General features: G+C 52.5%; 1 protein-coding gene across 2 annotated transcripts in view; it reads left to right on the top strand.

Annotated features, from left to right (window-relative positions):
- Positions 1–25,057, top strand: part of MGAT5B (alpha-1,6-mannosylglycoprotein 6-beta-N-acetylglucosaminyltransferase B) — a 67,475-nt gene that overhangs the window by 11,014 nt on the left and 31,404 nt on the right. For both annotated transcript variants that reach the window (XM_043905408.1, XM_043905407.1), the window contains exons 3-8: positions 2,581–2,728; positions 12,853–12,968; positions 13,469–13,542; positions 14,576–14,746; positions 15,490–15,654; positions 16,346–16,515. In XM_043905408.1, the coding sequence (XP_043761343.1) occupies positions 2,581–2,728; positions 12,853–12,968; positions 13,469–13,542; positions 14,576–14,746; positions 15,490–15,654; positions 16,346–16,515 (844 nt within the window). The remainder of the gene's footprint in view (positions 1–2,580; positions 2,729–12,852; positions 12,969–13,468; positions 13,543–14,575; positions 14,747–15,489; positions 15,655–16,345; positions 16,516–25,057) is intronic.

Here is a 25,057-nt window from a genome sequence, read left to right as displayed (position 1 = left end):
GTCCATCGGGTAACCCTGAACATGGGGGGCTCCCATTTTCTAGATGCCCAGAAAATACCTGTGCAAGGCAGCTCCAGGATCAGTCATCTGATGGGCTCCTATTTTTCTAGCTGAAATGATGGGAACTCCCCTCTGGTTTTACCCTGTGCTCCAAGCACTGGTTGAAAGTGAGGTATTGCATTTGGATGACAGGCTTGGGTGGGAGGTCTCTGGATGAGAGTACTTTCAAAGAGTCAACTGTCCCCAACTCTGTGGAGCTGAAAGAGAGAAGGAGCTATTTATATCTTGCTTGCTGAGGGACTAACTGATTGAGGCCATGAGTGAGCAGGGAGGGGCTGAGTGGTGGGAGAGACCTCACTTTGCTTCATCAAACACTACAGTGAAATTTCCCCATCCCAGTGGAAAAATCCACCCAGTTTTCTGAGAGGGGGAGGTGGGGAGACCATTAGCTCTTTCAGCTACTCAGGTGGGGAGAGGTGGAGACTGTTTCCTTCCTTCTTTCTGATGCCCAGTTTTTCCAGCACCCAACCCCTCCTCATGTCTCTCCTCTGCTCCCATCCTTCCCCCATCATTCATGCTCGCTGTCTTCTTTGGAGCCAGAGACTGAAGCTCTTTGAGTAACCTGCAACCCCCAGCCCCCCAAGGCCTCCCTTCTAGGCTCAGGCCAGCTCAGCAAGCAGGGGCACCCAGCCGGAAGGTGACTTGGTATGAGAAGGCGGCTGCAGCCACTGGAATGGGCCTGGCACCAGGGGATACAGGGACAGGCACAGTGGAAATGTCACAAGTATCCTGGGTGTCAGCCAGCCTCTCTAGGGCCCCCTTTGGCTCAGTCCCAAGCATGGAGCAGAGGAGACTGGCCCCTTCCTGACCTCCTCCCCACTTGACTTCTTGTCTCTGCCTCTGGTTCCCTGTGGCTGGCTGTGATCCCTCTTACCTGCATCCTGGCACCTTGAACTTGGGTTGCAGATGGGACCTAATGTTTATTGCCTTGAACTGGGGACACCGAGGCTGAGAACACTACGATGAAACCCTTGGCCGCATGGCCCCTTGAGGGGATGCTGTCAGAGGCAGGTGAGAGCCCAGGTCCACCCCAGCCCCTCTGAGTCCACCGGGCCCCGACCCTGGCTTTCTTGAGAAGCGGATGCTAATGGTGCTCAGCCCTCAGAGAGTCCCGTCACATGCTGGAGCTGCTGCCGCCCCATGGAAAGTACCAGATCATGGCTGTCCCGGGGAGCAGCCCTCAAGCAGTGACTGGTGGGAGGTGGTGTATACATGCTTAGCCCCCTCGCCCCCGCAGGGAGAGAGCTGTGAGGCTGCTTCTGCACCAGCTGGTTTCCCCAGGGTGGTAACATGCCTCTCTGGTCTGTCTCTGCTTCCCTGGCTCACTTCCCCATAACGACCTGCCCTCAAACCTTTATCTGGGGGGTCTGATTCTGGGGATCCCCATCCAAGGTGCCGCCTGACAACCTGCTCCCCACCAGCAGCCTAGGGAATCCCCAGGAGCATCTGGATCTCTAGGGACCCAGATCAGTTGTTAACGGAGATTCAGAGCCTGGCCCCTAAGGTTTGCAGGCAACCTTGGTGGGAGCTGCCACACCTGGAACCGAGCACTGATGGATGGTTTGGAGGGACCATTTAAAACCTTCACAAAATTTAATTAAAAAGGAAGGTGGGGGCTGCTGTCCCACGCTAACATGCGTGGTGCTAATGATGAGGAGTGATTAGATGGGAAATTGTGGAAAGTCTCAGGCTGGTTAACGAGATCTTGGTTGAAGCACCTCATTTTCATCTAATTTTATTCTTCACAAGGTCTCCTGGCCTCTCCTGGAGTTGATCTCTGAGAACCCAAGGACTGGCTTGAGAAGACAAATTCACGCTGGTTTTCTAGAGTGGGGTCTGGGGGAGTGGATGGGAAAGGAAGGTGGCCAAGGCCCCCACCCCTTTGAATACAGGCTCACAGCCTCTCCTGTGCATCTGAGTCACGTGAGGAGCAAGCAGAATGCAGAGTCCGGGGCCCCAGATCCTAGAGATCTGAACCAGCAGATCTACACGAAGGCCCAGGAATCTAGACTTCACCTGGCCAGGAGGTTCAGCTGTGGGTGGATGGTTGACTGTACTTTTAGAAACCCTGATCCACGAGTTCTGTCTGGAACTTGTTGTTGAGGGTCTTTGGGCCTTCCCTGTCATCTCACAGGCCTGAGAGTATGTCTAAAGCTCAATTTTGCAGATGAAAACCAATGCTCAGAGAGGTTAAAAGATTATCCCAATGTCACACAGCTGGTAGGGAGCAGGGTGGGCCCAGGGCTCTCCGGATTCCTGTCCTGCAGGAGTGAGGGGTGGTGCAGGCTCACTCTCCTGGCTCCCTCTCTTTCTTTCTTTTCTTAAAAAATTATTTATTTATTTTAATTGGAGGATAATTACTTTACAATATTGTGATGGTTTTTGCCATACATCCCCCCTCTTTCTGAGAAGAAGCGAGTGGGGCTGGGGTCTGAGCCACCCCTGACTGGACACCATGTGGTCTCACGTGGCCTCGGGGCTGCCTGGGCCATGCCTGACGTGCCCACCCTCTGCCCACAGTGATGGGCGGGCCAGAGTCCCGTGGTGTCCTCCGGAAGATGAGTGACCTGCTGGAGCTGATGGTGAAGCGCATGGACACGCTGGCCAGACTGGAGAACAGCAGCGAGCTGCACCGGGCTGCTGGCGATGGGCATTTTGCCGCGGACAGGTGAGGGGGGCCCAGGAGTGGGAGGGGCTCCTGGAGTGGGGGAGGAGTGGTACCCGATATACTGGGGATGGAGCCGGGGATACCGCCTCAGAATGCATCACACACACACACACACACACACACACATACATAAATGCGAAGTGTGTGGTGTTTGCAAATCTTCCCTAAATGGCTTCCCGTTGTACGTTATCTGACAGTTTTGAGCTCTGTCCGTGGTGACCAGTATGTGTGACCGTGCATGAGATGCAATGACCTCAGTGATCATCTGTCTTCCTCCCATGGACCTGGGCCATCATTGCAAGAATAATTGCCTGGTTTATACATTCTAAATATTCCCCTGCTGAGGCCACAATATGCAGAGTTCCCTTAGGGTTTGTGCGGCAGCCCCACGTGCTTCTGCCTGTTCCTGGGAACCCAGGTGGTGGTCTGAGGTGTGAGGTCCTCCTGAGCCCCTTAGAATGAGGGGGCATGAAGCCAGGGCTGGCCCAGCTGGGAGTCCTGGCCCCCAGACTTGGATGTGGAGGAGATGAGGCTGGGACCCCACTCATCCCAGGGGACAAGCTGCACTTAACCTTTTATTAATAGATACTGGGTTCTTGATGAGCTGGAGCCGCTCAATGTGTTTTGAAAGTGTTAGTCGCTCAGTCGTGTACAACTCTGTGCGACCCCACGGACTGTAGCCCACCAGGCTCCTCTGTCCTTGGGATTCTCCAGGCAGGAATACTGGAGTGAGTTGCTATGCCCATCTCCAGGGGACCTTCCCAACCCAGGGACTGAACCCAGATCTCCTGCATTGCAGGCAGATTCTTCACCATCTAAGCCACCAGGGAAGCCCCGATGTGTTCTAACTGCTGAAAAATTAGTTTGAAACCCACACTTTTACACAATTTGGGAGAAGCTATACCTCAGCCAATGTGTGGTATGTAAAAGCCAAAGCCATTTCTGAAGTTTGGTGTTGGGTAAGATCAAAGGAAGGGACGGTGGTGAGTACTGATCCTTGAGAGGTCCCAGCCCGGGGGAGCCTGAAGCACAGTCCGCTCCTTCGGTCTGGTCGGGGATCTTCGGCCCCATAGGCTGCCTGGGCTGGACAGCTGGCCCTGGGTCCCTACTTCAGCAGACCTCTGTGATTGAACGTTCTGGGTGCCCAGTCGGGTGGGCAAATATCATCATCCCTGTCCTCATGAGGGCTTCCCTGATGGCTCAGATGGTGAAGAATCCACCTGCAATGCAGGAAACCTGGGTTTGATCCCTGTGTTGGGAAGATCCCCTGGAGGAGGGCATGGCAACCCTCTCCAGTATTCTTGCCTGGAGAATTCCCATGGACAAAGGAGCCTGGTGGGCTACAGTCCACGGGGTCGAGAAGAGTTGGACATGACCGAGTGACTAAGCACAGCACAGTCCTCTTAATGGGTGACATTTACTCACAGCTCACCATATCATGTTACCGCCGAGAGCTTGTCAATCCCACAGTGCCTTACGGGGAGGAAACGGAGGCACAGAGGTGTTTAGGAACTTGCTCAAAGTGGCACAGCTGCTGAGGAGCTGGGCCTGGCTCAGGGCCCAGATCAGCTGGCCCCACCAGAAGCCCACCTTTCTAAATACCGAGCTCTTGGTGGCCATTCATTAAATATGCAGTTTCTTGGGGGTTTGTTTTTATCCCTTTGCAAGATTTTTCATATCGATAAGTAATAATTTGCAGCTCAGGAGACACAAATCCTTCTTTAGACCTTTGCTGTGATTTTTTTGTTTTGGGAAATGTAGGCACTAAAATTACATTACTGGACATAGAGAACAAAGAGGGACTCCAAAAGGGGAAGGGAAGGGGATGAATTGGGAAACTGGGATTGACATATATACACTATTGATACTGTGTATAAAATAGGTAACTAATGAGAACCTACTGTAAAGCCCTGGGAGCTCTAGTCAATGTACTAAATGATCTACATGGGGAAGAAATCCAAAAAAGAGAAGGTATAACTGGCTGACTTTGTTTTACAGCAGGAACTAACACAACCCTGTAAAGCAACTATACACCAATAAAAATTCATTAAAAAAAAATAAAATTACAGTTCCGGAGCCTGGGACTAAACGCAGTGGTGGGTGTGAGGAGCTCGCCAGAGTGCCCGGCTCCTGGTGGGAGCTCTTCCCCCTTGGGAAGTCGGGGTCCCTGGTTACATGCTGTGGCTCTCCAGAGCCTGAGCATCTGACAGAAGAAACTAGAGATCTCTCTGCTCCTGAAATACGTCTTGGCACCAATGAAGCACCAGGCACTGCTCCCGGTGCTGGGGACCCAACGATGAGCCTTGTCCCCATTCCTGTGGGGAAGACAGACAGTAACTGAGAAAAAGAAAGAAATGAGATAATGTAGAGATCTTGAGCCAAGCTCCAAGCGTTGAGAGAGCAGATGACTGGGAAAGAGGCTATTCAAACAGGATGGTCTGTCAAGGCCCATGGGAATGGGTGATTTGTGAGCTCAATTCTGAGTGAGCAGGAGAAGCCAGCCCCATGAGGAGCTGGTGGGTAGAGAATTTGAGGTGGAGAGAACAGCAAGTGCAAAGGCCCTGGGGAAGGAGCAGGCTTGGTGTCTTTTAAAAAAATATTTATTTGGCTGCTCCAGGTCTTAGTTGCAGCATTCGGGACCTTTAGTTGTAGCATATGGGATCCAGTTCCGACCAGGCCTCTGCGTTGGGAGCGCAGAGTCTTAGTCACTGGACCATCAGGGAAATCCCAGGCTTGGTGTCTTGAAGGAAAGAAACCAGCGTGAAGGTCCACCTGGCAGAGTGCGGTGGGGGCTGAGAGAGGGCAGCGGGCAGGTGGCCTAGAGCTTTGTCAGTGATGGCAGGTGGCGTTGGAACCCTATTCTTAGAGCTGAGGGATGTCTCTGCATGAGGGGGGTGTGAGAGGGGAAGAGAAAGGCTGGAGCAGAGACAGGTGGTGATGGTTTAATCGCCAAGTTGTTTCCAACCCTTGCAACCGCATGGACTGTAGCCCGCCAGGCTCCTCTGTCCATGGGATTCTCCAGGCAAGGATACTGGAGTGGGTTGGCATGCCCTCCTCCAGGGTGCAGAGACGGGAGATGGAGGCAAAGGTGCTGGGCGCCCCTGGACTCCCCCAGGGGTCTGAGGCCGCCTCTTCTCCGTGTGCCCAGGGTGCTTCTCCCTGATGCTGCTGTGTCCCCTCTGATTTAGCCCCTAGCCCCCTGCCCCATCCTTTCCACTTTCCCAGCTGCCCCAGCTGTGCTCCCCGCTGTCCGGGCTGCAGATCCAGCCTCTGTCCACTGGTCTGTTCACCAGGGTGAGGGCAGAGAGTCAAGTGCTCCTGGGCTGCTGGGCCTGCCTCCTGGGGCAGGGAGTGCTCCCGCCAGCACATTCAGTGTCTCTCCGGTTTCTTCCCGTCCCAGCCCGCCCTCCCTCCCCTGCTCTGCCCTTCATCTCCACCCGCTCCAGCTTCATCCCAGGAAATAGCAACAATCCATCATGACCAGCAGAGCCCATCAAACCCCACAGGCAGAGCCATAAATTTCAGGGACACTGTTGCTTCTGGCTTCAGGGAGCGAAGCGGTGGGTGTGTCCCAGGCACGCGGAGGCTGCCTGCTCACCCTTCCCATGGGCACGAACACCGCAGTCCCCTCCCTACCCTGACCCCACTCCGGGCTGTCCAGCATGGCGCTGGCAGATGAGAACCCTGCCGCCGCTGTGTTTCCAGCAAACTCTCAGTTATCTGCACTTGGATTTCTCACTTTGCAATTATCTGTGGCTTTAAAAAGAACAACCTCCACTGCCCCCCTTCTGCCCTTTGGAAGCTTCTCGGCTGTGCCTCCCACTCATGGCTGGTATATCCTTAGGGAAAGCAAATTCGCTTTATTCAGCCTAGGAAAAAACAATTCAGGTTTATTTGCCGATTTATTGCAAATGGCATCGTATTATGTATCCTAAAACCAAATAGTGATCTCTGAATTTTCCATAAGGCCTCTCTGCAGTGGCAAAGACAGCTGAGATTTGAAGCTGTCTGCGTTCGAGCCAATCTGTATTTGTCGAGTGCTTACTGGGTGCAGGCTCTGGGCTGGGGTGTCAGGAATGGATGGAGGAAACCCAGAAGACGGAAGTCAGGGTTCTTGTCCTCAAAGAGTGTCAGAACTCCTTAGAAAGAGGGAGCCAGCAACCCCTCCCTGTGGAGAAGGGATGGCAGGAAGGAAGATCCATCAGAATTATCATCTGTGAGTAAGGAGTTGAGGTTTTATTTCCCCCCACCCCCTGATTTTTTAAAGCTTTATTTAAAAACTCAAAAATTCTTCTGAGGACTTCCCTGGTCATCCAGGGGCTAAGCCTCTGGGTTCCCAGTGCAGGGGGCCCAGGTTCCATCCCTGGTCAGGGAACTAGATCCCACGTGGCACTACTAAAGATCCCGCATGCCTCAGTGAAATCAAGATCAAAGACCTTGTATGCCACCACTAAGACCCGGTGCAGCCAAATAGACAAGTAAATTAATAATAATCATAAAAAGCTTCTAGATACTCTCGGCTGTCTCTGTGTTGGTGGGGCTAGGTGCCAGGAGTGTAGCTTCTGTGTGTGTGGGTGGGGTGTAGGACAGGGGACACGCTACTGGTTAAGATGACTTGGGGCTCAATTTTAAAAGACATGCCCCGCTTCTCACAGGCCTTGTGCTGGGTCCAGCCTCTGGATTTGCCCCTTCCTAATGGGACAGATCCGGGAGTGTGTGTGGACCCTGGGCTGGGGAGAAGCCGGACTGATACGGGGGTGTGGGGAGATGTTGGTGACTGGTTTAGAAAGTCACTCCGGGGCAGACACCTGTCAAATGTGACATAAATGTGAAGGGTTAAACATCCCTAACAGGGACAAAGGTTCTCAGCATCCCACTGTATGCCATTTGTAAGACAGGCCTCAAAACCAGTGACTCAGAAATTAAAAATAAAAGGAAATGTATCCAGGACACACAAATGGAGAGAAAGTGGAGATGGCAATATTTATACCAAACAAAGCAGAATTTGAGGCAAAAGAACATATAACAGAACAAAGAATTCTCCTTCATTATTAATAACAATCCCACGCTTAAGGAACTGTTTAACTTATCAAACTGGGAAATGTGTTTTAATTATAAGATTTTTATCACTGAGGATGCAGCCAAATAGACACATGTACTTTTAAGATACTTCAGAGTCCTACTATTGGGACTTCCCAGGTGGTTCAGTGGTTAAGACTCTGAGAGCTCCCAATGCAGGGGGCCTGGGGTTTGATCCCTTGTCGGGAAAACTAGACCCCACAGGCTGCAGCTAAAGATCCTGCCTGCTGCAATTAAGACCAGGCCCAGTCAAATAAATAAAAGAAATAAAAGTAAATATTAAAAAAGAAATCAGTGGGGAAAGGTCAATATGGTATGGATACACATGATGGAATAAAATGTAACCACTAAAAATACATTAAAACTATTTAATGGCTGGCAATGTATTTATTCGTCTAAGTAAAAGAGCCAAGAAACAAGGCATATATAGCAGGATATCAGTGTCTTAAATAAACACGAGTGCATACTAAGTCTCTTCAGTCGTGTCTGACTCTTTGCAACCCTGTGGACTATAATTCACCAGACTCCTCTGTCCATGGGATTCTCCAGGCAAGAATTCTAAAGTGGGTTGCCATGCCCTCCTCTAAGGTATCTTCCCGATCCAGGGCTCGAACCCGTGTCTGTCATATCTCCTGTGTTGGCAGGCGGGTTCTTTACCACTAGTGCCACCTTGGGAAGCCCTAAACGACATATGAGATGTTAGAAAAGAAAATCCTCCAGGGGAACACTGGGCTCTGGGGTGGGGATAGGGGCTCTGTTCCCCATAGTCTGGCTTTGCCCCACCCATGGGGTACCAGTCCCTTCCCCAAGTGATGAAACTACAGTCCAACTCCAGCTCTGTTCCTATCAGCAGTGGGAAGACTATCTGTCTGTCTATCATCTATCTATCCTGTCTTTCTGATACATACATGTGCATGTATGTGTATATATATTTCTCAGGGCAGGAGAGAAGGCATCTTCTCTGCTCTCACCCGGGGAGGGGCAGGCAGGTCCTTGATCGCATGCTGGCAGCACTCTGATGGCATCAGACCTCTGACGGGAGTGAAGAGGGGGAGCAGAGGAGGAGAGCAGTAAAAAAGATGCAGGGAAGACTGGACACCAGGGACGGGTGTTTCCTGTGTTCTGTGTGGTGTGTGAGAGACAGACACCTGGAGAGAACCCATCTCCTGTGCGCGGCGCTCGTGTTTCTGGCTGCAGCGTTTGTGTCTTGGTACATGTGTCTTCAGGCACCTGTGAACGCGAGTCTCTCTGTTTTAAAAGGAAAGCAATCAGTTTTATAATAAAATAACAACTCCCAGCAAGCACGCTGGCCAGCTGCGCAGAAATCAATATCTCATTAATTGAATGCAACCCTCATAAATCATGGGTGGAACTCAAAATTAAACCTCCTTCCTGCGGCTTCCTGGAGCGCTCATGCTGGGGCCAGGGGACTGAGAACTGGAATCAGTAATGGCCTCATGGGCCTTCTGGGGACCTGGCCTGATGGGAGGTGATGCCTGGAGCCGGTGTCCTGGGGGGAAGTGGCCACTGGTTACCGACTGGAGCCAGAGTTTCCTGCTCCGTTCCCTGCACCTCTGCCCCTGGCTCTGAGTGGTGAAGGGGCAGAGGGTCCTGAGGTCAGTGGGTGGGCTATGGTGTTGATTGCTTCTTCGGGGGACCCTGGGCCAGTGCCCAGAGGTTGGCCATACCAGGGTCAGCCTTGGAGGGTGGCTGGCTCCAGGAAGCCACTTATGCCCGAGCATATTTAACCAGTAGCAAAATTATATTTTATGACTGCATTGGCATAATGATGCTTATAGTAACATTACATATTAAAATCTTTTCCTGACCTCAATTTTTTCCTGATGTTTAGAGGAATGGGAACATTTTTGTGGACCCCCTGAAAGCACTGTGGGCCCTGACAGGGCACCACGCTGGCCTGATGGAGAAGCCAGCCCTGCCACCACCCCAATCCCACAGTGAAAACACCGTCAGCGGTGGGCAGCTGCACAGCTTGTCCCCAATCCACCCCCCCTTTTCTTTTCCACGGAAGCATTTCCCAGGTCACAGATGTGCTGTGGTTTGAAGTCTCACAACATCAACTTTTGTTGTCATTAAAAAAAAAACTTCCCAAGGAAAGAAGCCTAATCCTATATTATTTGAAAATAGAAAGTGCTGTGCAAATGCTAAGTCCAGTATAATAATAGTGACGCCAAGTAATTCCGTTTTGAACAAGTTGAACTTGTTAAATCAGACAGATGCCATCTGTGCTGTTTTAAAGCCCAGGCTGGTGATATGTTTTATGCAAAAAAAAAAAAAAAAAGCTTATCGTATGAAAATTGCTGAATCTCCCCAAAAGTGAAGTGCTTTGCTCTGTAGTTAGACTTATGAGACTTCCTCTCAAGGATGGGGTGACTCCTGGAGGTAGGGAGTGAGAGTGTCTCAAACATTTATTGAGCACTTACTGTATACTGAGCCCTTGACAGTCAACTTCATATCTAATCCTTGCAGTTCATCACTTCGTGAGGGAGCTAAAACTATTCAGACTTTATATGAGCTAACCCTGGGGCTCAGAGAGGTTAGGTTACTTGCCCAGAGTCACACAGCTCTCCACTGGAACCAGGATTTGAATCCAGAACCTTTGACTCTGAGGTCCTTTCTCAGTCTGATGCCTGCATGCTAAGTCACTTCAGTTGTGTTTGATTCTTTGTGACCCCATGAACTGTAGCTTTCCAGGCTCCTCTGTCCATGGGATTCTCCAGGCAAAGAATACTGGACTGGGTTGCCATGCCCCCGTCCAGAGGATCTTCCCGACCCAGGGATTGAACCCATGTCTCTGATGTCTCCTGCATTGGCAGGCGGATTCATGACCACTAGTGCCACCTGGAAAGCCCTCTAATAAGTCTCCGAATAAAGTGGACCCAGAAGCGTGAGGAGTCAAAGGCTCCCCCCTACCCCCCGTTGCTCTTCATCTCCCATGAAAGAAGCAACAGGATGAAGGCTGGGCCTATGGATATGGTACCTATGGATATGATCTTGTTCAGAAATAGGGCTTCAGTAGATGCAGTCAAATTAAGATAGGTGATACTGGATCAGGGTGGGCCCTAATCCAGTGCTGGTGTTCCTATAAGAAGAGGAAATTTGGACACACACGTAAGGAGGCCGAGGAAAGACAGAGACCGAGAACCGCTGGCCCCCCCAGAAGCTAGGACAGACGTTCCCCCAGAGCCTCCGACACCTTGCCTGCAAACTTCTGGTGCCCAGGGTGTGAGAGAAGACATCTGGACCGCTCTAAGCCCCCAGTCTGTGGTCATTCGTTGCCCCAGCCACAGGAAGTGAATGAAAGGCAATGCCATTTTCCAGGAGAGTTTGGAGAGCGTGGACTGGACTGCCTGTGTGCGTGTGTGCACACAAGTGTACATGTGTGTGCACAGGTGTGTGCTGGGCTCATCTCCCCCCTTCCTGCTGCCTCTGCCTTTGGTCCCCACACCCTTCCTCTCCTTACAAAAAGTGGAGCAGGGAGGACATCCCTGGTGGTCCAGCGGTTAAGAATCCGCCTTCCAGGGCTTTGCTGGTGACTCAGTGGTAAAGAATCCACCTGCCAATACAGGAGACACAGGTTTAATCCCTGGTCTGGGAAGAACCCACGTGCCGCAGAGCGGCTAAGCCCGAGTGCCCCTGCTACTGAGTTTGTGCTCTGGAGCCCGGGAACCGCAACTACTGAAGCCCTCATGCCCTAGAGCCCATGCTCCGTGAGAAGAGAAGCTGCCGCAATGAGAAGTCCAAGCACATGACCTAGAGAGTAGCCCCACTTGCTGCAACTAGAGGAAAAGCCCTTGTAGCAGTGAAGACCCAACACAGCCAAAAAAAAAAAAAAAAAGCACGCTTTCGAATGCAGGGGACGTGGGTTTGATCCCTGGCTGGGGAACTAAGATTCCACGTGGCAAGGGGCAACTAAGCCCACACACCACAACTGAAGAAGCCTGGGCATCGCGACTACTGAGCCTGCACTTTGCAGTGAGGAAGGACCCAGCACAGCCAAAGCTTTAAAAAAGGAAAATGGTGGGGGGCGGGTGGCCGAGGAGGGGCAGCACTGTGCCTTTCCTGGTGGGAGGTGGGGTTTGAAGATCCCAGAGGAGCCCAGGTTGGAAAAATCCTCCTTCGTGTAGTTCTCATTATGTGCGGCAAGGAAGACCCAGTCCTTGTACAGGGATAAATGAAGCTTACAGTTGGCCTACAAAGCCAGAGGAGGTGGTGAAAATCAAAGGGAACGGAATTACTGTCTTCAGGAAAAAGGAAAAAAAAGCGGCCTTCTGGAGAAGGGCCCCCAGAGCCCTCCTGGCTGCGAGCCCCACGTGCCGGCTGAGTGGAATCTGTCTTAATAGAAGTTTTTGCCATGAGATAAATACTGCATCTGATGTCTAATAAACTCCTCTGACAGGGGAGTGGTGATCAACACCAGGGGGTACTCCAAAAATTAAGGCAGCGCTAGTGTTGATGGTGAGTCGGAGGGCTGTGATGTCTGTGGCAGTGAACTCATTTAGGGTCCTGGGAGAATTCATTCTTGGGAATCCAGCAATAATTTTACTAGAGGTTTTAATAGTTGGCAAGTCCCCAGGCTACTTTGTGTGGAATTTATTTTGGCAAGATACAGCCCTCCCTGGGAGAAAAATAGAGAAAGAGACTCAGGGCGGCCGGCTAAGCCCAGGAAAAGGGCCTCCATCACCTGGGGGTCCCCAAACACATCCCATCCAGGCTCTTGAAGGGAATTCCTCTGCCCGTGTCAGCCCGAGCACTGCCCTTGGCCTGGCACCTGCTGCTGTGGGTTTTCCCAGAGGCATGCCAGGTGGGCATGCTGATGGTTAGTTAGTGAGCTCCATCAGCCCGGGCTGAGACAGCAGCGGCTCCATTTCCTGGCCTGACTGTCGGTCGCTGCATTGCTGTTCCGCGCAGGCTGGCCTTTGGGTGCTGGGGGCCCTGCAGTCCTTTGCAGGCAGGCTGAGCCCTCCTTCCCCTGCCCCCGGGAAGGCCATCACCACGGGCTCACCCTGGCTTCTCCCTCTCAGGCTCTCTGCCGGGACTGGCCTCATGGAGCGGATCCAGGCCATCGCCCAGAACGTCTCGGACATCGCTGTGAAGGTGGACCAGATCCTGCGCCACAGCCTGCTCCTGCATAGCAAGGGTGGGGGCCGGGGGCGCCTCGCGACCCCCAGGAGGACAGAGTACAGGGCGGTGGCATGTCCGGCGTGGGGCCCGATTTCTCCCTGCAGCAGCTCCCCTGGTTCCTGGGGGGTCCTGCCTCGGGCTGTCAGTGGGGTGACCCCACCATCCCGGGGTGGCCCCTCTATCCCTCTGATGTGGGGAGCATCAGGTTGGGAAGCCCCCTCAAGAAGTCGGGAGTGCATTCGGATGTGTGCCTGAGGTCTGCCCATCCGGAGAACTGGTCTTTAACCATTCAGGCCAGCTCCTCATTGGCCTGAATTGCCTAAGGAGGCTGGGCATGGTGGCAGAGGGGGCAGCTCAGGCCCAGGCCAGCCCTGGCAGGTGGCCTTTCAGGGAAGAAAACTCAGGTCCAGGGCAGTGTGTGCTCCCATGCTGCCCCTTCCCACCTGCCTTGTACTTTCTCTGCCGGGCTCCTTCCCGGACCCAGGTCCTCAGCAAGCTGGCCTTCTCTCCCTGCAGTGTCTGAAGGCCGGCGGGACCAGTGTGAGGCGCCCAGTGACCCCAAGTTCCCTGACTGCTCAGGGAAGGTGGAGGTGAGGCTTGGGGCTGAGGGTTGGGGTGGGGGTGACCAGGAGAAGCAGGCCCCTCGGCGGGAGCTGTGCCCCAGGTTAGCTCTGGGGTTCTGCTAGCAGCAACATTCACCACCAAGGGGCTCTCTGCCTGGCCTCCGGACCCTCACACTGGCACTAGCTTGCAGAGGCCAACCTCAGAGGAACTGCTTCTCTGCTTGGGCCACCTGCCTGGTCCACCAACCCAAATTTCCCAGAATGGGTCCTGTTTTGGGGTTTTCAGTACTGTCTTACAGCAGACAAGTTATTAAATATACATGTGCCACCCCCAGCAGCCTGAATCCCAACAATTTCACACAAGGAGTGGACCTCATTCTCTTTCTCCATCCCTTCTAGCCCAGCTGGTCTGAGAGAATCCCTCCCCCCAGCCCAGGGTGCCCCCTCACCCCCGACTGCATGGAGTCTGTCTATCTGGGGAGCCAGTTCACAGCCATAAAAGCCAGCCCCTCAAAAAAAAAAAAAAAAAGCCAGCCTCTCACTGGTGCTGAAATCCCTGAGTTGGGGGGCAGTGGCACTGCAGACCCTTTCTTGGGGACCACGTGGGGGCCACTGTGGATGAGTCCTGCCCTGGCTGCAACCTTTGTCTGCTCAGAGGCTGTGCCCTGACCTTGGCGTCAGCAGAACCTGGCTCTTGGTTATGGATGGAGAACAAATGATGAGGGACCCACTAGGCCTGCAGCTGCTGCACCTCCACTGTTGGACCGCATGTGTCCTGACCTGGCCTCATTCCCACAGGGTCCTTCTCTTTCTGGGCCTGGGGGATGGTGGGCCAGTCTGGCCTTCCCTGAGTTTCTCAGCGGCTGAGACATAGGGCTGGGTCCTAGGACCCTGGTCCAGTCTCTCTTCTCTGCTTCTGGCCTTGCTGCACCTTTAGGAGGGGCCCCAGGGACCCTCTCCTGGGGGACCTCGGGTTCCCCAAGGACATCCCGCAAGGGGGCCCTGAGGGTACAGGAGGGACTGGCGCTGGCTCCCTGGCCCAGGCTGGCCCTCTCCACAGTGGATGCGTGCCCGCTGGACCTCTGACCCTTGCTACGCCTTCTTCGGGGTGGATGGCACCGAGTGTTCCTTCCTCATCTACCTCAGTGAGGTCGAGTGGTTCTGCCCCCCGCTGCCCTGGAGGAACCAGACGGCCACCCAGAGGGCTCCCAAGCCCCTCCCCAAAGTCCAGGTAGGCGAGGGAGGTGGGTGGGTCGGCAAGGGGCTGGTGACCGGGTAGTGCTTGGGGGACAGCAGGGAACACTTTGCCCCCGGGTAGGATAAGGCCAGCTGGCTCTGCCTGGTGGGTGGGCTGGTCCCGGCCTGCCGGCCTGCGGGTGCTCGCCCCAACTCCTGCGGGATGCTGCAAAGCTGAAACTACTTGAGGGGCAGGTTGGGGCCCTGGAGGCGCCTCCCTTAATGGACTGGAATAATAGTAATAATAGCTGTCACTCATTGAAGGCTTCCTGTGTGCCAGACACTTTATTTGTACTTAAATCTCACAGCAGTCCTTACACAGTCGTATTTAACAGATGACAGATCTAAGGTCTGGAGAGCTGAGTTAACTTCCTTAAGGCATATGGATACTCTGGCTCCGCTGAAAGGCAGCCTGGCTTCTCTGCCCTTGGAGACCCGGCTCTGACCACGACCTCACTGCCTCCTTGTCGGAGCTGGGATCCTGGGAACAGGTCACAGCTGACCCCGTCCTGAAGGGCCCAGGACTGGTGGCTGACTGGAGCTGGGCTGGGACAGACCGACATGGCTGGGGAGTGACTGTTGGGGGGATGAGAGTGGGGCTCATGACTCTTAGAAACGTGGAAGGAGCTAGAACAGACCCAACCTCACAGGGAAGATGCCCTGGGTGGTGGGTGATGGTGGTGGTGTAGCTGCTGGCTGGAAGTTAGAGAACTGAAGTCTGGACCCCACCCCCTCCAGGCAGTTTTCCGGAGCAATCTGTCCCACCTCCTGGAGCTGATGGGCAGTGGGAAGGAATCGCTAATCTTCATGAAGAAACGCACCAAGCGGTTCGCGGCCCAGTGGGCACTGGCCGCCCAGCGCCTGGCGCAGAAACTAGGGGGCGTCCGGAGGGACCAGAAGCAGGTACCTCATCCTCCCAGTGCATTCAAGGAGCTGAACTTAGTGAGCCGGGGGCCTCAGGCTGCCAAGGGCACCCTGGGTCTACCCTTGAAAGACTTTCATTTGTGTTTATTTGAATTTGAGCTGGGGTGGTGCGGCGGCAGAGTCAGGATGGATGCATGTGTTGGTCCTGACCCTTTTCAAGTTTGGGGCAGAGTGACACCCCCTCTCCCTTAGGAGTCCTGCATTCTGTGGACGTCTTGTTCTTGTCAGGCAGAAAAGTCATGTCATTTGCCTGGAATGTTGGGAATAATGTAGCCTGTTTGGGGGAGTTCCTCAGCTCATTGGTTCCTCCATCTGTCTGTCCATCCATCCATCCATGCGATAAATACTTACCTGACTCTCATTCGCCCTGTTTATTTCTTTCAGAGTCCTTGTCATTTCATGAATTTTCTCTTGTCTGTGTTTACTGTTGTCTGCCTCTTTCATCCGGAACATAAGCGCCCTGAGGGCAGGATGTGACCGTCCTGCTCACCTGTGTCTCCAGCGAGGTCACCGTGCCTCTTGGTCCTTCTGCTGTGCTCTGGTGCCAGAAAGCACAGCCGGAAGGGAGACCATGTCTTCCCCTGGCCGGCTCTCCCTGGGGGTGGCCGGGCCGAGGGCTGCTGCTCCCCCAAGCTGACCCTCTGTGTCCCCCCACCCCCGACCCCACCAGATCCTCGTCCACATCGGCTTCCTGACGGAGGAGTCGGGGGACGTGTTCAGCCCGCGGGTGCTGAAGGGCGGGCCTCTGGGGGAGATGGTGCAGTGGGCAGACATCCTGGCTGCTCTCTATGTCCTGGGCCATGGCCTCCGGATCACAGTGTCCCTGAAGGAGCTGCAGAGGTGAGTGCGGGGGAGGGGAGGGAGGGGAGCCTGTCCCCCAGGAGCCCAGCCACTGTCAGATGGTGATGGTCCCCGTAGCTTTCTCCACCTGCTCGGTCTGCCTCCCGCCCTCCCGTCCTCAGTGCTGATGCCCCCGTCATTCTGGGGGATGCACCAGGGAGCGTATTTGCTCAGTGCTGTCCAAACAGTGTCATGTTCTCCGTCTTGGACTAAGGGGATTCCTGTTGTTTGTGCTCAGGGCCTGACAGATCCTGGTTTGTGGAACTGAGCCACATCATCAGATAGGGCCCCCGCTGCTCCCGTCCTGCCTGACTTGGTGCGGCCTCGGGGGTCCTCTTCTGGGGCTGGGCTTCTTCATGGGGGCCAGGAAGGCCTGGAGGATGGGGAGGTGGGCCAGTGATGCCTACCTCTTCCAGTGCTTGCCTTTCCAGGGTCCCTCTGATGCTGTTGGAGGTGGGAGGCTGGTGGTTAGAGGGGATGGGATTGTGTGTGTGTGTGTATGATTAAGCTCATTTTTAACCACTGTATTTGTGGGATACAGAAATATGTAAGATATTTCTTATTTTATCTATCAATATTTATTATATGATATTTGATATGTACAAAAATATATGTACCATATGTCACAAAGCACAAGAATGAAGTGATCTATGATTCTGCCACCACCCAGCTGCAGAATGAGAATATTACAAGGACTCTTGTGTTCACCTGGGGGTTTCTCTCACCCATCCCTCTCCCCTTGGCACCACCCAGCCCTGGAGGAAACCTGGAAGTTGGATTTTGTGTTTATCATTCTTTTGCTTTAAAAAATAAATTTGTTCTTTTGTTGTTGTTGTTTTTACAATTTTATGTATCAATAAACAATATATGATTTAGTTTTTATTTTGGTTTAATTTGAGCTTTGTAAAATTTTTACCTACTGATTATAGCCTTGAAGATTTGCTTTCTTCACTCATTATTAGATTTCCAAGATTCCTCCATGTTGCTGCCTGTAGCTCTATGTCATTCATGTTCACTGCTATATAATATTCCACTGTGTGACTATACTACAATTATTCATCAATTTTTCCTATCTGTGGACATTTCCCCGTGTTTTTTCATGTTATTTTGAATGATACTATCTGTGGTGGACATGTCACTGGGTATCCCTGGGTCAGAGTTTCTCTTGGGTATAGACTGAGTTTTTTCTTTGGTATAGACTTAGGTGCACAATTGCTGGGACTCCAGGTGTCTAAAAATTCAGCCTGACAAGAAAATGCCAGTTGTTTTCCTAAGTGACTGCACCAGTTGAGTCCTACCATGTGTAGGTTCCCAGGGGGCCGATTCTTCCCCACACTTAGTGTTATTGGGCTTTCTCACTGGGGGTGTGGAGGGGTATTGTGGTATCTTGTTATGGTCTTAACTTTCATTCCTTGACAACTGATGAGGTTGAGCAGCTGATCATATGCTTGGCTCTCTTTATTTCCTCTTGATGAGATGCCTGTTTGTGTCATTTGTCACTTTTCTGCTTTGCTGTTTACCTTTTCCTTATTGAGTTATAGGAGTTCTTTATATATTATAGGTATAAATCCTGTGTAAGTTATATGTGTTTTAAAATCTCCCAATCTTATTTGTGGCTTGTCTTTGTGATTTCTTTATGTCTTTTTTTAAGGAACAGGAGGACTTAATTTTAATATATTCAAAGTTATCAAAACATTTTCTTTATGGCTTGAGATTTTGTGCTTGGTGAATTTCTATTCCTTTCACTGGCAGTGAAATGAGACTGTCCTAATTTGTCCCAGGGTCTAACTAAGGAGACTTCCCAGGTGGCTCAGTGGTTAAGGATGTACCTGGCAATGCAGGACACACAAGAGCTGTGGGTTGGATCCCTGGGTTGGGAAGATCCCATGGAGGAGGAAATAGCAACCTGCTCCAGTATTCTTGCCTGAGAAATCCCATGGACAGAGGAGCCTGAAGGGCTGCCGTCCAAGGGGTTACAAAGAGTTGGACACGGCTGAATGACTGAGCACATAACTAAGGAAGGCCCCTAAATTGTTTGCCTGCAAATTGACTTTTCTTCACTGGACCATGAACTTACTTTCAGGTGGTTTTCAAGCTAAAATGTGATTCCTGTCTAGAGCCTGACCACCACCTGGATGGTCTGTTAGTTCTAGATGTCTTTCTCTCTCTTTTCTTTTTTTTAATGGGCATTTTGTCCTGACCACAAATGCTGATGCTCCGTAGCAGAGAAGTGTTGGAGAGAGGAGGATGCCGGCGGGGACCGAGCCATGGACAATACTTGGTCGACAGGGCCCAGGGAGCACTGGTCTTGGGCGGCTACTCAGAATGAGTGACTCAGAGTCTGCCAGTGACTCAGGTTGTCAGAGAGAGTCAGGGGAGAACGAGGCTGAGACTGGGGTGTGCTGTGAGGCTACCAAATGACCTAGTAGTTTGAAGGTTTTCATCACCATGGCTTGAAATTCCTCCCTCTGGAATCATCCTTTTAAGTTGATGTGCTTGTCTTCAGTAGGCTTAGGAACGATGAAAAGTGTCTTCAGAGAGGAACAGCACGTGTAAGTGTGGATGTGGGAGACGGTCTGCTTTGTAGGGGGAGAAAGTGACAGGGCCTGACGAAGGGGCTGCATGGTTGTGGCAGCATTTGGAAACACATCCCAGGTCAGGAGCAGCGAGTTCTGGGGGAGGAGGTTCCACTTGGAAACAGCAGCTCCGCCTCCTCTGGTTGAATCACCTGAGTGGGAATGAGCGAGGCTGGGAGCTGTCCCGGAGGCTGGTGCTGAACTGTCAAACTAGCTCCCCAGGGTTGGGAGCGGGAACCAGCCACACGTCCCCCACGCTGGCTCTCACCCTGTGGCATTTTGTTGTCAAACAAGCTGTTCCCATTGTGCGGGCCACTTCAGAGCTGGGTGGGCCCTCTTGCTGCCCGCCAGCACGCACTGCTGCTCACCGCGCAGTGCCCGCCCCTGCTCCCTCTGAACAGAGAGCTTGGGAGACGCATCTACACTGTGGAGCAGAACACTGCAGAAGCAGCTGACATTTGCAAATGATGCAAAGAGGCATCTCTTCCTGGCCTCAAAGCTTCCTATGGGAAACTCAGATGGGACGGGGGAAGAGGAGGAGGAAAGAGACAAGGGACCCGAGGTGCAGGAAGTCAGAGAAATCTCAGACAACTTAGGATGGCGCAGCCAGTGCTGTGGGAAGCCAGACCTGCCTCAGGCAGAGCAGTAAGCAAGGATTTGGGGACCCTTGTCCCCGGGTCACCGGAGACTCCAAGATGCAGTGTGAAGAATCCTGGGGATGGGGACCGTCCAGAGCCTGCATCTCAGGCTCTGCCACACACAAGTCCCCTGCAAGTGTGGAGCATCCTTCTGTCAACACCACCAACACCTGGCTCCACCTCTAGGTTAGATGAATTCACGTTTATCAGCGTTAGCTGGACTCCTCCCTTCTGACTGTGCATCTTCTGGGGCCAGAGAGGTGAGAACTTCCTTTCCTAACTGCTCCCTCAGGGAATGGGCAGGCTCCCTGAGTTTGTGACGGCCCAACATCACACTCAGAGAACCATCTTTGTGTGAGAGAGCAGCTATTCGACAAGTCTCCCTAAGAGGCGGGAATTTAAAGAACCTTTTATTCATTTATTTTATTATTTAGTTTTGGCTGTGCTGGGTCTTCATTGCTGCACGTGGGCTTTCTCTCGTTGCAGCGAGCAGGGGCTGCTCTCCCGTTGCAGTGCATGGGCTTCTCATGGTGGAAGTTTTTCTTGTTGTGGAGCATGGGCCCTAGGGTGCCCAGGCCTCAATCACTGCGGCATGTGAGCTCAGTAGTTGTGACACACAGGCTCGATAGTCCTGGCTCATGGGCTTGGTTGCTCTGTGGTGTGTGGGGTCTTCCCGGACCAGGGATTGAGCACATGTCCCCGCACAGGCAGGTGGCTTCTTTACCGCTGAGCCTCCGAGGAAGCCCGAGAGGCAGGGCTTTAACTCAATTGTTCTGCTCAGCCCCTGGCGGGATGTCTCCTCTTCCAACTTCGACCCTGAGTCTTTACCTGCCCAGACTACTTCCTCCTCCTCTGGCCACTCACTGGGCCAGGCTGGAGCTGAGCCTGTCATCAGTGAGGTTGCCGATGTCCATCACAGGGCCAGAGCAGTGAAGATGGAGGTCACTGCACTTGGGCGGTCCTGAAAGTGAGGCCCTTGTGAAATACACCTGAAATACGCCCCTGCTGCCATTTCTTTCACTGCATATGTGCACGCTTATGCATGCACGCATGCCCCTGTGCACAATCACACAGGTACACCCTTGTATGTATACGCACCCCTGCATGCACACCCCTGAGTAAAGAGGCATGCCTACACCACACACAAACACACACCCTTGCACATGGACATATACATACCCCTATGTATGATATTCAGCCCATGGCACACTTGTGCACATCTATGCACCCAAGCACACTCACATGCACACAGGTACACCCCCATGCACACACACACCCCACAGAGGATCCATATTTTCCATACCCACCAATGTGTCACCCATGCAGAGCTGAAACTCCCTGGAGCAGGAGCTCTTGAGAGGTTACCCCGTCTCCACTTTGCAGTTTGTTAAGCGGGCAGGCCCGAGGCAGTGCCCAGACAGCTCTGCCCTGGGCTCCCCGTGGGGTGTAGGTGCCACAGATGTTCTTGCTCAGATGGGGCAGGATTGTGTAAACAGCTTAGCCACCTGAGGGAACAGTCTCAGGAAGGTTTTTTTCTAAATCTGATACCAGGTACAATTTAACACAACTGAAAGAATAAAAATTAAAAAAAGAAAACCTCCTTCCCCGGGAGACATAGTACAGTTATGTCTATAAAACTAACAGCCTCCGCTGTGTTGAAATTCATTTCAGGTAGGAATTCTTAACCCTGGCTGTAGTGGAATTGCCTTGGAAACTTATTGGCCTTTGGGTGTCTCGGTGTCTCTCATTTAATTGGTCTGGGGTGGGGCCGAGTATCAAGTTTTCAAAGCTCACCCTGGCGATCTATGATCTAATGAGCAGTGATGGTTAGGAAATAGAAAAGTTGAGGATGTGGCTTTTCGACGCCCCACCCCCACCTCCCAGTCTGTTTAGCGGGATAGCGGTGCAGTTAGGATACTGCAGTGTGTGAATAGTTACCGAGGAACAGGCCTGGGCTGAGGGCTCAGCACCCTAGAGGATTTGTGAGAAGATGTGTGAATTCCTCCTGAGCCCGCCTTTGCAGACTTGAAAGCACCCGTGTTACCCCTTGGCTGCAGGGCAGGGCCGAGTGGAGGAGGCAGGCCAAGGAGGTACCCCCCAGAGGTGGCCCAAGAAGCTGGGCCTCTTGCACCCCTCCTGGGACATTGTGTGAACCTGCTGACCTGGAATGTATTGGGTTGGCCAAACAATTCCTTGGGGGTTTTCTGAAACATCTTATGGAAAATCCCGAATCAACTTTTTGGTCAGCCCGATACTTCATGCCATGCCCTTTCCTGGATGCACTTTTTCCCGGTGACAGTTGCTGGTTGGGCCTAGCCTATGAGCTCCCCAAACTCATTCTCTGCCAGGACCACCCGAATGCTACATACCTGCAGGCCTTTCCTTGAGTGGACATTAACATACAGAGGTGATTTAGTTTGCTAGAGTTGCTGTAACGAAGTACCACAGACTGGGAGGTTTAAACAACTGAAGTGGGCGGCCTCCCGCTTTCGGATGCTGGGAGTCTGAGATCATGGCGTTGGTAGGGTTGATTGGTTCGGAGGCTTTGAGCTTCTGTTGGTCGTCGGTGATCTTTGGTGATCACTGGCTTGTGGAAGCATCAGCTGCATCTTTGCCTTCTTCTGCATGTGGCATTCTCTCTGCGCATAGGTCTGGGTTCAGTGGCCCCCTTCATATAAGGACACCAGTTGTATGAGATCAGGACCTACACTAATGACCTCATTTCAACTTGGTCACCTTTGTAAGAACCCTACCTCCAAATAAGGTCCCATTCTGAGGTTCTGGGGTTAGGACTCCAACATATGTTTGGTGGGGGGACAACAAGGCAACCCGTAACAAGATGGTGACCGTTTGAGCCTAGAAAGGGGTCACAGGCAGAGAGACCACTGAACACAGGCATGGCGCTGCCGTGGGCTCTGCGGGAGGTGGGGTCATCTGGGGGTCCCGTCTCCCAGCCTGGCGGAGCCGTTCTATGCAAGAGGCACCAGGGTCATGTGAAAATAGGTCAGCAGGGTGTGCAGATAATCCCAATTCTGAGAGTCACAGCCTGGCTTCTGCCGCAGAAAAGTCTCCCTGGGCCGGCGAAACGCCGCACGTGGGGAAGGCAGCAGGCTGAGGATGCTGCCCGTACATTTGTTGTAGTTTATTCACAGATGTTCACGGCAGATGTCTTGGTCACTGACTCGACAATGAGGCTGGACAGACTAGCCGCTTTTCTCTGCTCCTTGTGTTTTCATGTTTTAATTAACCGACGCGCTGGCATGATGTTTGGGGCACTGCACGGAATCCACATCTGATTTTGCTTCTGCAAGATGTTTCCGGGGTGACAGTGGCGGCGGTGGCGGCGGGTGGGGACAATGGGCTCTGATCAGACTGCAGCTTGGGGATGTCAAGCAGTCCTGCCCACACCCTGCACGTGCAGCGGGAGGATACACGAAGCCAGAGCCCCCGTTGGCTGCATCTGAGACGTCCCCAGGGATGTCCAGATCCACGGTGGGCATTTTAAAACGAAGCCTTTCCCCTTCCCGCCTGCCCAGGATTGGCTGTGCTCATCCATTTTATTTGCATAATTTCAAGCATCATTAATAGTACATGGCATGAGGAAAAATGACTCAGCTCTTCCTCCTTCCATGAGTGAAATTGGGTTTAGTAGAAAATTAGTTGACTTAACTGGCAAATGATGAAAGCTTGAGAGGAGAATGTTTAAATAAGGAGGGCGAGGAGGGGAGACTCTTAGCTGTCAAGCACCAGCCCTGGTGGAAATTGGTCTCTTGGCCTTTCTGTTTGATCAATGTTTGTTCAAGGGAAATACTGGGGAGGGTCCCTGGAGAATGACGAAGGCAGGGACCACGTCCTGTCCTTTGTTCTCAGCCCACCTTGACCAAGCTGTAGCCAGAAAACCCTCTAAGCAGCCAGTCCAGGTAGGCCTCAGGGTTGTTTTATATTTTTTAATATTTATTTATTTGGCTGCACTGGATCTTGGTTGTGGCATGCTAACTTAGTTGCGGCATGTGGGTTCCAGTTCCCCAACCAAGAACTGAACCCTAGGCACCCTGCAGTGGGAGCTTAGAGTCTTAGCCAGTGGACCACCAGGGAAGTCCCTGTCAGTTCAGTTCAGTTCAGCTGCTGTCGTGTCCGACTCTTTGCGACCCCATGGACTGCAGTACGCCAGGCTTCCCTGTCCATCACCAGCTCCCGGAGCTTACGCAAACTCATGTCCATTGAGTCAGTGATGCCACCCAACCATCTCCTCCTCTGTCGTCCCCTTCTCTTCCCGCCTTCAATCTTCCCCAGCATCAGGGTCTTTTCAAATGAGTCAGCTCTTTGCATCAGGTGGCCAAACTATTGGAGTTTCAGCTTCAGCATCAGTCCTTCCAGTGAATATTCAGGACTGATTAGCTTTAGGAAGTCCCTGTGAGCATGTTTAAATGCTGGTGTGAAGGAGCCAGAAAAGGGAGTGGTTGAAGCTCCAGGAAGAAAGACATTATCGTGAACCATGGCCCAGAGGGTGGCCCCCAGGAGTAAGGGGAAGAGAGCAGGATGTAGTGGGGCTGCCAACGGGGTTACAGGGATGGGGCCTTCCCACTGATGCTTTTTATCTTTTAGAACATTCTCTTGTTTCGGCTGCTCTGGGTCTTCGTTGCTGCGTGTGGGCTTTCCATCATTGCAACCAGCGGGGGCTACTCTAGTTGCGGTGCCTGGGCTTCTCATTTCAGTGGCTTCTCCTGTTGCACAGCATGGGCTGTAGTACACACGGGCTTCCGTAGTTGCAGCGTGTAGGCTGAGTAGTTGCAGGGTGCAGGCTTCAGTAGTTATGGCTCACCAGCTTAGTTGGTCCGCAGGCTGTGGAATCTTCCCAGACCAGGGATCGAACCCGTGTCCCCTGCATTGGCAAGTGGATTCTTACCACTGTGTCACCAGGGAAGTCCTTATTTCATCTTTGATGTAGGAGGAATGAGCATCTTCTGGGAGTGAGGTGGAGGGGGCAGGAGGTGTGAGGACAGTAGATGAGACTGGGACACCCCGAAGGCTGCCCTGGACTTCTAATGTGTTAACCCTTCACAAAAACCCTTGAACCAAATATGGCAGAAATCTGATGACTTGACAAGGCTGGGAAGTGGCAGCATAGATATTCATCATGTCATTGTACTATTTTCTATAACTTTCTGGACGCTTGAAGTATTTGATTGTTCAATTAGAACAGGGGAGGTAGAGCCATGTCCAGCTTCTGCTTGGCACTTAGCAGACCCTGTACACAGTGGCTCTTTCTCCTCCACCTCTTTCTAGAGGAGGCATGAGAGGCAAGTGGCTAATTTACAATAAAATACT

The sequence above is a fragment of the Cervus elaphus genome, chromosome 5 (assembly GCF_910594005.1).
Source record: "Cervus elaphus chromosome 5, mCerEla1.1, whole genome shotgun sequence".
NCBI classification, from domain to species: Eukaryota; Metazoa; Chordata; class Mammalia; order Artiodactyla; family Cervidae; genus Cervus; species Cervus elaphus.
This window is presented reverse-complemented; position numbering and strand designations above follow the sequence as displayed.